The sequence below is a fragment of the Poeciliopsis prolifica genome, unplaced genomic scaffold (assembly GCF_027474105.1).
Source record: "Poeciliopsis prolifica strain line A6 unplaced genomic scaffold, Auburn_PproV2 SCAFFOLD079, whole genome shotgun sequence".
NCBI classification, from domain to species: Eukaryota; Metazoa; Chordata; class Actinopteri; order Cyprinodontiformes; family Poeciliidae; genus Poeciliopsis; species Poeciliopsis prolifica.
In genome coordinates, this window is record NW_026562454.1 from 417,717 (window position 1) to 430,866 (window position 13,150).

At 44.9% G+C, this 13,150-nt stretch overlaps 1 protein-coding gene across 1 annotated transcript in view; it reads right to left on the reverse strand.

Moving 5' to 3' along the window:
- The window catches only part of kcnq3 (potassium voltage-gated channel, KQT-like subfamily, member 3), a 45,714-nt gene that overhangs the window by 2,006 nt on the left and 30,558 nt on the right, over positions 1-13,150 (reverse strand). Inside the window, 10 exon segments of the mRNA XM_055021839.1 lie at positions 2,050-2,161; positions 2,231-2,430; positions 4,011-4,037; positions 4,255-4,349; positions 4,430-4,525; positions 4,806-4,916; positions 5,206-5,379; positions 5,764-5,936; positions 6,957-7,083; positions 7,177-7,267. Coding sequence (XP_054877814.1) covers positions 2,050-2,161; positions 2,231-2,430; positions 4,011-4,037; positions 4,255-4,349; positions 4,430-4,525; positions 4,806-4,916; positions 5,206-5,379; positions 5,764-5,936; positions 6,957-7,083; positions 7,177-7,267 — 1,206 coding nt within the window.

Consider the following 13,150-nt stretch of genomic DNA (forward strand, 5'->3'; position numbering starts at 1 on the left):
GTACAGAGAGAGGTCATCCCAGATACTTTATGTCTTGTTCTTCGGTCAAGATCCATGTCTCACCACCGCAGTTGTAATGCAGACAGAGCAGCAAATTAAACATGTTGACTTTGACTGGACCGGAGGGAACAGTAATAAAACAAGCAGTCTGGATCTGCTCAGTCCTGTTCTTGTACTGGTGGCACTATCCTTTCAGTCTGAACTCGGAGCCATCAGGTGGATAATGTTCATCTGAAGGACTGCCTGGTAAAGCGATCAGAGTTCAGACAAACTGAACTCTCGGCCACTCTTGGTGCACGCATTCTTCTAGTTTGGTTTAAGCTGGTGCTTCCGGTCCTCAGGGGCCACTGCCCTGCATATCTGAGTCTCTGTTCAGGAACTCCTGATTCAAATGACTGGATGAAGAAAGGCCACACCTAAAACATGCAGGGTCTCTGAGGACTGGGACTGAAACCACTGGCTTACATCCAAGTCCAGCCAACAAAATGCCATTTACTGATCAGTCACCTGACAGCAACTCCTGTTTCTACCGGCTCATTACAGGCAAATCGTACACCGGCTCCTTTGGTGTTCACACTTTCCCTACTTGAGTTCAGTCCCATCATCCATCGGGTCTTTGAGACCTGTTGCCACCCACTGAGCTGTTATCTTCAGCTCTTCCCAGAGTCCTCGGCTGCTGCAGGAGCTCCGCTGTTTGGCAGAAAGTCTTGGGGGTCCTGAAACCAAAACCCTTGGTGTCTGAGTTCCCCTTTCAGGGAGTCATTCAGGCCCAGCATAATGGGGTGGAGGAAGAAGTGCTTTCACAGGGTTAATCACTCATCTCATAGGTTGGATTCCTGCATTATGCCAGCTGTGTGGCCTATAGAGGAGACTGCTAACGTGTGAGCTCTGGTTTACATCACTGACACATCCAGCTTTGCATTGCTGAAAGAAAAGTCACACTGAGCACACATGCTCAGACCTGCAGACCTATTACATTGCTACTTTGTTTATCTTATGATAAAAATAAAGATCTTAACTGGTGATACAGTGGAACTGATATAATACTGTCCGATTATTGCAACGTGCCAAGGTAGGACAGAATAGACGGCTATCTATGCAAAATGTTGACCTAAAACAAACTTTTATTCCAGCACAGTAAGATAAACATCATGGTTTTTAGAGTTCACTGATTCTGGGCTCCTTGTCTTTGTGATGAGAAACTCAGGCAGAAGGAAACCTCTGACATGCAGGCAGTGCAGGTCATGACCATAATCTCATTTGATCAGGTTAAAACTGTTGGTGTTTTCTACAGACTCTGGTTTCATGATCCAGCTTTGGGTCTTTCTCCATGAAATGCACATGTTCTCCCTGTGCATGAATGGTTTCCTATAGTGATAGTGACTAACTGGTGGGTCTAAATTGTCTTCAGGGTGAGTCCAGGATCGTGACCTGTAATGGACTGGTGACCTGTCCAGGCTGTCACTCCCGTCTCACCAATGACCGTTAGAGATTAGCACCAGAGATGGGATGGACGGATGACTCTGTAATTCCCTTCCAAACTGTCAGACCTTCCTGTTATCTTCTGAAGTGGCTCTGGTCACTGCTCTACAGGCTCTCTAATATTGTTTCTGCTGAACGGTTTGGCATGGGTCAGAGCGGCGTGGTATGCAAGTTTGTCTGTAAGCGGCCCATGCAACCGTCCGTACCACTCCATTCCTGGAGACCCTTCAGTTGTAGGTCTACGGGAAAATGAGCAGAGCTACAATACAGTCCTTTGATCGGGCCAGGAAACGGTTTTCTTCCTGTTTGTTATTGCTGTAGTAGGACGAAGCGTTAGGTGTTTGGGTTTAACCCAAACCGCCCAGTTAAAGTCCAACTGGTGGTGAAAACATTCTCTACAGGATATAAACTATCATACGATCCATAAACTATCATACGATAGTGGGTAGTTTATGGGTAGTGGAAACACGGCAAAGACCTTTTCAGGTTTTCTCTCTGGACTTTGGAGGATTGTTTTAACAGATCGAAGCTCAAAGTTCAGGACTGCTGGAAAGTGAGAGTGATTACTCCGGACCTGCTGCCCTGATGACCAGTTTCAGAGTCGGGATCATCTCCTCCAGGAGGATCTCTGGCGGGAAGCCCCGGTCCTCTAAGACTGGGTCTGCAAGGCCTCCAGTATCTGGAAGACAAACAGCACAAAGTAAACTGACCGCTGTCAGAGACGTTCTCCTGCGGTTGGCACTCTGACCTTCAGAGCTCTGGCGCAGCGTGTAGGCCTTCATCCGGAATGCGGTCCGGAAGCGTTCGCGGTTACTGAAGCCGGCGGGTTTGGGCTCCTTGGAGGGGCTCTCCTCGATGGACTCGGCGTTCACCGCGGGCTTCCTGACCATCCCCAACGACGGCCTGGCGTTGGAATTACGAACACGTTCCAGCAAACTCACTTTCTGACTGAGGTGGAGAGGAAAGGAACAGGACATCAAATCTTCAGTATTTTCATTGTGTTATGCTGACAATAATGAACAAGGAGAAAAAGGTGTTGACCACAACCTGCATGTTAGGATTCCTGCTTCAAACTGAAACATCTTTTATTTTACACCTGCTGGTTCTGCATGAGCTGCGCATCAGGCTGAGGGGAGCGGCGAAGAACCCAAGGAGATTGGTCCTGTGACAATATTTGGCAGCACAAAGACGCAGCTTTCTGGGTAAAATAAGACTCCTGTGTCCCTTCGAAGAGGCGGGGAGGTGGAGCAGTAACTGGAGCCGCCAGTGGCCCAAACGAGGCCTCTAAAACGTGGAGCGCTCCCAGCGACTTTGCTCCCACAGCAGACACAATATGAGCCTCTATGTGGCCTCAGGGCAGAAAGGGACGGCAGATTACAGCGCTGAGAGGCTGCAGAAAGGGAACGCTTTAAAGGAAGGGGGAGTCTTCTTTCTGAACGCTCCTCGGCGAATAAAGAGCAGAAAATGGGATGTGATTATCCCCAGATCTCTCTAAACGAGGTGACACAACAGCAGGAAAAAACAAGCTCAGATACTCCAAGACCCAAAGTTTGGTGCTTATTTCCAACAAGATTAAACTTCATAGAGATAAAAGAAACCACAATAAACCGGGATGGACAAGATCTGAAAGGATCTGCTGGCAGCAAGCAGCAAAACGCTCATCCTGCTCTCAGATGGAGGATCATTTTCTGTTCACATTGCAGGGAAAAGATCCCAGATTAGACACCAAACTGAGGAGAAAAGCAAGAAATCACAAAGAGCCCAAAGTCCCAGCGCTGCTGCAGTTTCTGGATGAAGTCCACCTCTTCCTCAAAGCCACAGATAAAGTCCGACCCAGATCCGTCTCCGGGTCTTTGTTCAGGATCGCATGTTTTTAGTTTCTGTGTTCTGAAAATTCATGCAGGTTTTTCCCAGCAGTGTGACAGAAAATGAAAAACTAACGAGGAGCTGGGAGAATAAACGATGACAGCTGAGGAAGGAGATGGACTCAGAAAGACTTTAACACCAAAAATCACCGATCAATTTATCAGGTATTCATCAGAAACCACCCAATCACTCAGTAGCAACTCAGACGAGTTCAGAACGAGAATAAAATAAGTTTCAACAGTAAAGCTGAACATGTCAGACACAGAAGAGATTAAAAGCATTTTTTATTTTCAAATATTTTCAGTGTAATTTTGACATTTTATGGGCTGAAGGAACTCATCACTGATAAAGGGAAACAATCCTCCTCATTCCTGCCTTCACTTACTGAACTCATCGTTCAGTCAGGACTAATAGACTCACTAATAAGTTCTCAAAAATCCTCAGCTTAATGTTAAAGTCAGAGCGACAGAATGAGTGGCCGTTCAATATCAACTTCTTCCCAGAGTCATTTATCCGAGTCATGGATTAATTTACGAAGCTATTTGAAGACAGGCTGGGTGGGATATTTTAGGAAATGTTCATTATTTTCTCTCTGCAGCTGGTGGCCTAATTAAAGTCCTTACTGTAGGCACAGCGTCTCTGCAGGGAGCTCAGCGACCTACCTCACCATGGCCTCCAAGGTGTCCTTCCTACCAGACAGAGAGAGAAAGTCACAGAATAAACAAAACCTGGAGGATTACTCAAACTGTGAAAAACCTCAAAGTCTCTGGAACTTTAGGGAACATCTAAATAATTAGTGCAGCATCTGAAACACGCAGCATGAACATATTTTAATAAAAAACATATTTTTAAAAAGTTGCAACCTGCAGCTTTAAGGCTCAGTGGAGAACAGATGGAGCTTCGTACCTGAAGCAGGGAAGAGAGATGATGGTTTCATAAAATCTCCACGTGGCAATAAGATCTTCCCTGATGGGATTGGTGGAGTAATACCGCCAGGCCGACTGGATGCAACACACAACAGCTTCAGGATTCTGAGTTACACAGGAACCAGACAGCACACGTTCTGCGTCTCATCTCTGACCTGGATGAGTCCGGCTGCCGGGTGGCGGCGCTTCTCAAAGTGTTTCTGTCTGTGCTGCTCCTGGACCTTCAGAGCCAAACCAGAACCCAGAATCCCCTGCAGCCAGAACCAGAGCGACAGTTCAGGCTGCTGCTCCATGAAAACATTCATAAAAACAATAAAATGATCTCATGTGGCCAAACTCCTTTAAAATATGTTTAACTTTGCATTGGATTAGTTCAGGCAACAACGCTGAGGATCTGATTCATTGACCTTCTTTTAATTGTTGATGTAGTTTCCTGTAAAAACCACCGGAGAAAGTCCTTTTATATTCACCTTTTGTTAATTTAACCTTCATTATCTGCAGCCATGCTAATGATCGTAGCTCTACACTCACAGCAGGCAAAGCGAAAAAGGAAACTCCGATCAGCGCGAACGTGCCGGCTAACAGCCTCCCTGCCCAGGTCTTCGGGGTTTTGTCTCCGTAACCGATGGTGGTCAGCGTGATCTGCAGAAGAGACATGAAATCAGAAACCTGAAAAGATCCACAGCCGACAGGAAAACGTCTGGCTGGAAGGACGGCGGATTTAATGAGGAGAAAATCAAAGCTTTCTAAACCCGAAGCCTTCATTACAGCAGAACTTCCACATTATTTCTACTGCGGAGAGAAACATATCAGATACTTTATTTCACCAATATCATCACCAAAGCTGTTCTCATTTACATGTTCACTGGAGTATCCAGATTTCTCCAGTGAAATCAAAAACCAACAGTTATTTCAGCCGCAGCGAACGCACCAGCCCCCACCACAGCGCGTCGGCGTACGTATCGAAGTCCTGCTGCTGGGTCTGCGCCGTCGGGTTCTCCTGGTCGGACACGTTGACCGAGCCGTCGTCTTTCTCCACCAGGTAGACCAGGAAGGAGGCCAGGATCAGAGACAGGAAGCCGATGTACCAGGCCGTGATCAGCTCCTGCAGAAACACAGACCATCAGGCCGGTCTGCGCAGACGCACCGAGACGGACACGCTCTCCTTCCTCCTGACTGCTTTAACCTGAGAGAAGTGATTAAACCGTCTCTGTGCGACAGGTTATGTCTTAAAGATCCATAAATGATGCACAGAGGCAGTCAGCACAGATTAGCATGCAGATCAATAACTGGATAACAGGGATTAACTCTGAAAACATGATGCTGTTACATCACTTTAGGACTTTTTATTCACCGTTTTAGTGGATGAGATGGATCTCACCAAACCAATAATGGTCAAAAGAGTTTAAATTGAGTCTTTTTGTGATTCCTGGAAGCTCCTTTCTGTGTTTTCTGTCATTGCTTTCCCTCTGAGTCTCTCCAGTCGTACCTTACTGTGAGCGTAGATGGCAGAGCCCAGGAGTTTCCACGTGCCGCCTCTCCGGTCCATGCGCAGCATGCGCAGGATCTGCAGGAAGCGCAGGCTGCGCAGCGACGTGGCCAACACGTTGCCCTGGTTCCGCACCGCCACCACCGGCACCGAGGCGATCAGCACGAAGATGTCTGGAGCACAAGGACCAGAGTTTCTCTGACGAGGTAATGAGTTTGACCCCAACACCAGTTTGTTGGTCAAAGAGACAATTTTTCAAGAGATGTTAATCTCTGCCAGGACTTGACTAAAAACTGATTTAGTTTGATTAATTCAGATGCTCTTCTATTCACAGCTCACCTTGAGAAAAGAGCCGCTGGAGTCTGCAGAGGCTCTAATTTAAGTCTCAAATAATCCTAAACACAGATGGCAGAAGTGTTGAAACGATTAAGTTTAAATGATGATGGATTGATAAAATGGGATTCAGCTGCTCTCTGAATGTCGTTACGATTCAGAGAAAATCATCATTTACCTGGAAGTTGATCCAGATGAAACTCTGGACTCTTTGTGTTTATGCTGGCTTTTAGTTTTGCTTTCTTAAACTTTCTGGTGAATTTCAGAGGCAATAAAGTATTTAAGACATTAGTTCTTAAAATGTTCTTCAGGAGACAGAAGACCGACTTTGTGATTGTCTTTATGTGTCTCCGAAGGTTCAGCTCTGAGGTCGACGGTTCCATCTTGATTTTTGAGAGTTTAATGCTCCTGTTAAACTGAAGGAAAAATGATTCAATTTAATTTAAACTGTTTTTTTCTGTGCAATTTGATCGTTAATAATCGATCAAACCCAGAGGAAGTTCTGGTCGTTATCGTCTCCTGGTTTCTGCTCAGAGCTGCCAGACTCATCAGGCGTTTCGGCTCTTCAGTGGCTGAAGCAGCTCTGGACAAACTGAGGATGTTTGATGCCTCCAGCAGCTCCAGGCTTCCTGACAGTCACAGAAAGTGAAGGGCAGCCTCTTCCAGGGGAGCATTTCTGGCCAATTACTGGAAATTTATTCTGAAAAGCTGCTGACAAAACTCCTGTCAGCCTGATTCACTCTGGCTGCTTTCAGCCATTTTATAATCATCATTGTGTTTCTTGGAGCTTTATGAATGACTTCCTGAGCCTTTTAATTTTATCTTTAAAAATTAACATATTTATGATTCCCCCTGCTTACCCAGAATGCACAGCGGTTTGCGGGCGAACTTCAGCCTCCCCCTCCATCCTTTGTAGCGACAGCAGCAACCAGCCGCCCAGATCCTCAGTGCAAACTCTGCTCCGAATATGAAGATGGCAAACGTTTCCTGCAGAGGAAACAGGCTCACTCATTCTGCGTGCGTGTGTGTGTGTGTGTGTGTGTGTGTGTGTGTGTGTGTTTTCTGTGGAGTCGTTCTCACCAGTATGACCAGCCAGTGTGCAGAATCCTTCTCGTGTTCCCTGAATGTGGTCAGTATGGCCAGAATCAAACATCCCAGAACGATTAGAAACCTGCAGAGAAACCAAAAAAACAGCAGATCAGAACTAAACTGATGAGTTACAAATTATCTGGAGGATAAATCAGCATAAAAACAGCAAGAAGTATTCAGACAGGCAGCGAGTTTGCTGCTTCTGCCACTAGAGGGCACCGTTTCCTCCTAGAATAAGACTACAGTACAACTAGTTTTGTTTTTTAAACTAAACACCATGAAAGGGAACCAGGAGGTGCAGATTCTGCACACTGCTGCCTCCTGCTGTCCGCTGTAAAAACACCAATAAATAAAACCGACCGGTTCTTCAAACTGAGATGAAAACCGAGCAGGACGATCAGTTAAAGGAACCAAACATCCGTCAGTGAGACGATGACGACCAGAGTTACCAGTTAACCAGCTGCAGGGTTACCAGTTTAACCAGCAAATACCAGCCTGAACTACATTCATTTAAATGGTTCAATAACAGGCAGCAACACGCAGCAAAAACAACAAAATGAATAAAAACATGCAGTGAAAAACCAGCAAAGCTTTAATGATGGAACCTAAAACAGTTTTATGGTTCGGCTGAAATCACAAAATTAATGTCAAATATTTTACCAAATTAATAAAAAAAATACTAATTTATCCCAAAGGGAAGTTAAACATGTGCAGATGGTGATGCATCCATAAAGCTCCTTTTCAGGATTCGGGGGTCTTAGTTCAGCTATTAAACTATACAATGTTTCCATGGTTCCGCATCTTAACAGCTGTCCAAAATTAAATAAGAGCAAAAAACCATCCAGCTTCACAGCGTCTAAAACCAGAGGGAGCAATTTCCCAAACAGTCAGTGAACGATAAGAGGAACATTCACCCTGAACTGATCCAGATCCAAAATATTAAAATGATCAACAAATAAACGGAGCGCAGGATCCCATCTGAGCCGTGACTGGCAGTCAGGGCCGTCCTGCAGAGAAACAGCCACCGGGACACCAAAGGAGAAACACGGAGTTTGGACCGAACCCCGAGACTCGGACAGAAGTAACCGAGCTTTTAGTGTGAACGAAGGACGGACATCCAGGGGACGGACATCCAGAGGGAAACGCTTCCTGTCCGTCTCTGAGACGACAGCAAGACAAAAAGTCTCAGTTCTGCCTCTTCTCAAAGCTCAGCAAGATTTCTGGACCCGTCAGTCACCAAAACCTGCAGCCACAGTAAATAATGCAGAGGCCCTTAAAACGTCCGATCTGAATATTTCTCCTATTTACAGGTTTTCTGTTCTTTCAGTCCAGTGAAGTGTAAACACTGCAGAGACCTGCCTGCAACCTGCAGCAGCATGAGACACAACTGATGATGATGATCTGCTTATTATGAGTTTAACAGCTTTAAAAATACATAAAAAGAAAAAAACAAGGTTAAAAAAATTATTAAATTTACTTTTAAGGGTCAGAAACACAAATAAATCAAATTACACAATCAAATTGGTGAAGATAAGAAAAGTTAAAACCAGCTAAATGACGATGAACAAAACAAAGAAATAAATAAAATGAGCTGAGATGATGTAAAATAGGGCAAAAACTAGGCTAAAACAAAATGAACATATAATAAACTAAACAAAAATCATATAAAAACCTAAACTTAAACTCAGCTGTTACGCTAAAATAAGCCAAACTAAAATGGATAAAAATAATAATTATTTAAAATTATGTAAAATAATTATATTATGTAAAATATTACAGCATCTCATTTTAATTTAGTCTATTTATGGTCACTCAGTTCTCAGGTACCGGACCGAACACAAGAATTACCCAAAGCTTTCTGTGCTTCAGGTCATCGGCTCGTCCTCTATAACTCACTTTCCATGTGTTAGCGCCGAGGCCCGGTTCTGACGGGCTCCCCGGCCCAGATGGTCCCTGGAGGATTCCTAACAAACATTTATGGCTGAGATTCAATAAAGCCAGAGCCCACTCTGCATTTCTGACGGATAAATCCCTCAGATTTATGCAAAGCAGAGCAGAGGCGCGGTAACGACTGCAGACAGACGTTAAAGCGTGACCTTTATCAGAGCCACTGAGGAGGTTTTTATAACAACTCTGACCTGCTGGGAAAAACAGCCGAAGGAAAAAAAACACCAAACTTTTGCTTCATCAGCAAAATTTGCTGTGAAACTGACTAAATTAAAACCCCAACAAGCCCAGAGCCTTTGCATAATTCTACATTTACTGCTTTTATGACTGCAAAGATTTATGATGATGTGGATATTTTATGAAAGAAAATGATTATCCTTTAATTGTGTTCCCTGGATTCAAGCTGTCCTGTTCCAGAGAAAACGCCTCCTAGTGGCCAGTTGGCCTCTCTGTGGGTTTTGTGGCTGATGAATCATTGCTCTGTTTTGGTCAGAGGTTGGAGCTCTTTGACGCGATGCCAGCAGAAAGCGCCGTTCCTCCGACAGCTCAGCGGAGGAGGAATATTCACACTGAGACCCGCTGACCCTGCAGGACGGTTTCACTCAACGGCTGGACGAACCGCCAGTCAGGAAACGATGCAGCTCAGCAGCTGTTGGCGTCACCGACGTGTAGCAATGAGAAAAATGCTGCCGAGTCACAAACCAGGAGATTCTCATGAAAGATCGCATCAAATCTGTTTCACTCTGAATTATTCAATATCTGTGGAATTATCAACGCAATGTTTCTGATTGCTGTTGGATGATTCACATCAAATCCTTCATTTCAAGCTGAAATGAAGGATTTCTACCTCAATAAAGCTGAGGTAGAAATAAAACTGATCCAATAACATCACACTGCATCACACTGGGTTGTCAATGTTTTTCTAATTTGTCTTTTTTTTCTACATTTCTGAAACTAATCTCAAAATTTGAGTTGTTTTCTTGCACATTTTTGACTTTTCAAACTCAGAATGTTCTTGATTTTTCTGGAAATTTCCTGAAATTCTTTTGGTGTCAAATTACTTTTTTCTATCTCTAACTATCCATCTTTAGCATCGGTATTTTGTAAAAATATCCAGATGTTTTCTGTCTAAACATCTGGACTTTCAGCTCGAACATTAAAAGGCTGTTTTTAAATCTCTGCCACCAACAGTTTACTTTCACAAAGCAGTTTTAGAAGAACCTGCAGATCCATCAGCTGTTTGAAATGACCAACACTGTTTCCTCTGCAGGACCCCACAGGCCGACCCCAACGTGCATTTAGTGGTTTAACAAGTGGAGTTGTCTCAAAGTCCGTCTCAAAGACGGGCAGGACTGTCACTGCCGTTTCTGAATTATTACTTCAGAGAAATGGATGCAGATTTAACCAGCAGACTCCAGAAACAGAGTTTCACCTCTGTTCCTGAGGACGATCAGCCTGATCAATCATCCTAAAGGACGTCCGTCGCTCATCAGCAGCGCGTTCCTCCAACTCGCAGCTCATCCATCAATCAGCCGAGTTCGTCTGCCCAACTCTGAAGTTATTAACCGAACCAAAGGCGTAATGATGAAACGTCACTGGGTGAAAGGATCTCGCTGTTTCACAACTGTCTGTGTTTACAGAAGAGACGAAATCAGACGGGTTGACCCGGTTTCTAAGCAGCAACTTATTGTTGCCTGCAGGGAGAGAGAGCAACTCCCCGACCAGCTGCACAGTGAAAATTAGAATAAATGTCAAGCTACCTCAAGCATTAATGACACAAGAAGGAGGTCAGGAAGGAAAATCAGCCAAAAATCTGTTTTTCACACAAAAAGAAGAGAGCATGAAGAGAGCGAAGAGAGCGCTATAGATGGATGAGTTTCTCATGTTTTAGGTGTTTTCATTCTGCTAACAGCTAATAAACACCCATCCCAGCGTTCCCAGGCCAGCAGGGAGACGCAGTTCCTCCGGCGTTTCCTGTGGGTCTCCTCCTCATCAGGGAGACGTTTGAGGAGGCGTCCTGACTGGGTGCCTGATAAAACCCAAACAGATCCTCTTTGTGGCGAAGCAACTCGGAGTCCCTCCTGCATGATCGCCCTTCTGACCCCACAGCCCTAAATGACCCTCAATCTTTGGCCCAAGGAACCAAAACAGGTTCATCCTGATGAAGGTTTTCTCATTTTGTTCTCACATCATCTTGCCATAAATCCACCTGGCTCACTGCATGACGCAGCAGAATCCTGTAAAGTTGCATGTATTGGTACCTTGTGTTGTCAGAACCACTGTGTCTTTGCTGCAGAAGCTCAGAAAACAATCCACCAAACCCAGTACTTTATCTTTGGCAAAGCATTTAAAGTACATTTAGTGTTGAGTCACCTCAAAACAGAAGGTGTGTTAGCAGATATAGAGAGGAATAAACCATGTAGTCATCCGCTGCAGGCTCTTCAGGTCATGCAGCTTTTCAGCTGTTTTTGTGCCATAATCACACATTTAGATGAGACTGTACGTACAGTTGGTACGTTCAACAGTTCCCAGCTGCGTAATTCAGCGCCAAGCTCTCGTCCGGAGCGAGTTTCCGATGGGCTGGCCTGCCAAAGGCTGGGATTTGTCACTTGAGGGCCCTGGAGGCCGAGGCAGCCATTACTGGCTTGGCAGGAGGAGGTGTCAGCAATCAGTGTCAGGCGTCCAGCAGAGCTGTTCATTAACACGAGGACTGCTCTCGCCTCACCGACTCCGACGTCTGTCGCCTTGTCCCTCCGTCTGGCTGATGGAAACGGGTTTGCTTTGTCACATTCAGCAGCTCATTTAGTCTGCAGCAGCGGCATTCAGGCACTAAAAGGTCAACGTGGAGGAGTGGGGCTCCTGGACGCAGAGATGTGCTTCAATTCTGGACAACTTATAATTAGCAATAGAGAAATAAATTTCACCCAAAGCTTCTCTGCTATAGGACAACTGGCTGCAGAAAATTATGAACCTGAAACTGGTTGCAGGTTGTCTTCGGGGTTTTGTTGAGTGGAGAGTATTTGGGAAGTGTGTGTGTTTGAGATGAAACATTGTTAGTGTTGTTTATGTCTTTATCCTTCTTAATGAAAGTTTATTCTTTCCAGAGTAATGTGGAGAAGGTGACCATTTTCAAAGTGGCTTACAGTCAGCTTCACTCAAAAATATCTGATTGATTGTAACTCATTATCACACTTTCTACAAACAGTTCATGGTGTAACTATTGAGTATCCCTGGGTCTTGGATGCCATGTCCTAGGGGTATCACTAGGTTGTCATCTACAGGATGTCCTCAGAACAGTTTGGGTTTTTAACAGGCGCTAACAGAGTATCTATAGCTACAGGGTTAAATACGAGGTCTGGTTGTTTGCTGTCTGCTGAAACAATGCAAAACCTTTAACTACTCATGAAAACTAACAGGCTGTCTGAATTTACCTGCAGAGAAACATCCAGTTTGTCCCAAACCCAGAGCTGAACGTATCGGGTCAGAAACAACCAGAGCCGCTTCATGTCCAGGATCCTTCCTCCCAGTGCAGCGCATGATTATCTGCTTTCCACTCAGTATTGATCGTTTTGTCCTCTGTCATAAATCAATCCCATCTTATTGTTGCAGTAAACAAACTGGTTTTACTGTTTAAACCAACAGCAGTAATCAAACAGATTAAGGCTCTAAAAGGTGATTATGTTCAATATTGTTGCTGATTAAAACCTTACAGGCTCTTATTATTATTAATGTTTATTAACAGCGCCACCTGCTGTCTGTTGGTCTAGAGTGAAAGCCACTCTATTCGAGCAAAGAAACATTTGAAAAAGAAAACAACCTGCTAAATAAAGATGGTATTCTAATGTTTTGTGTTTCGTTCTGGTTTCCTGTCAAGCCTCAGCGTCTCTCTGCTTCCTGTTTCCTCTCTGAGCCCAACGAGCCGCAGCTTCGCTCCATCCTCTCTGCTGCACACCAGATGCGTCTCCATGGTAACAGCCGCTCGCCGGAGCATCCCCCTGCTCCCCATCGCCATGGCGAC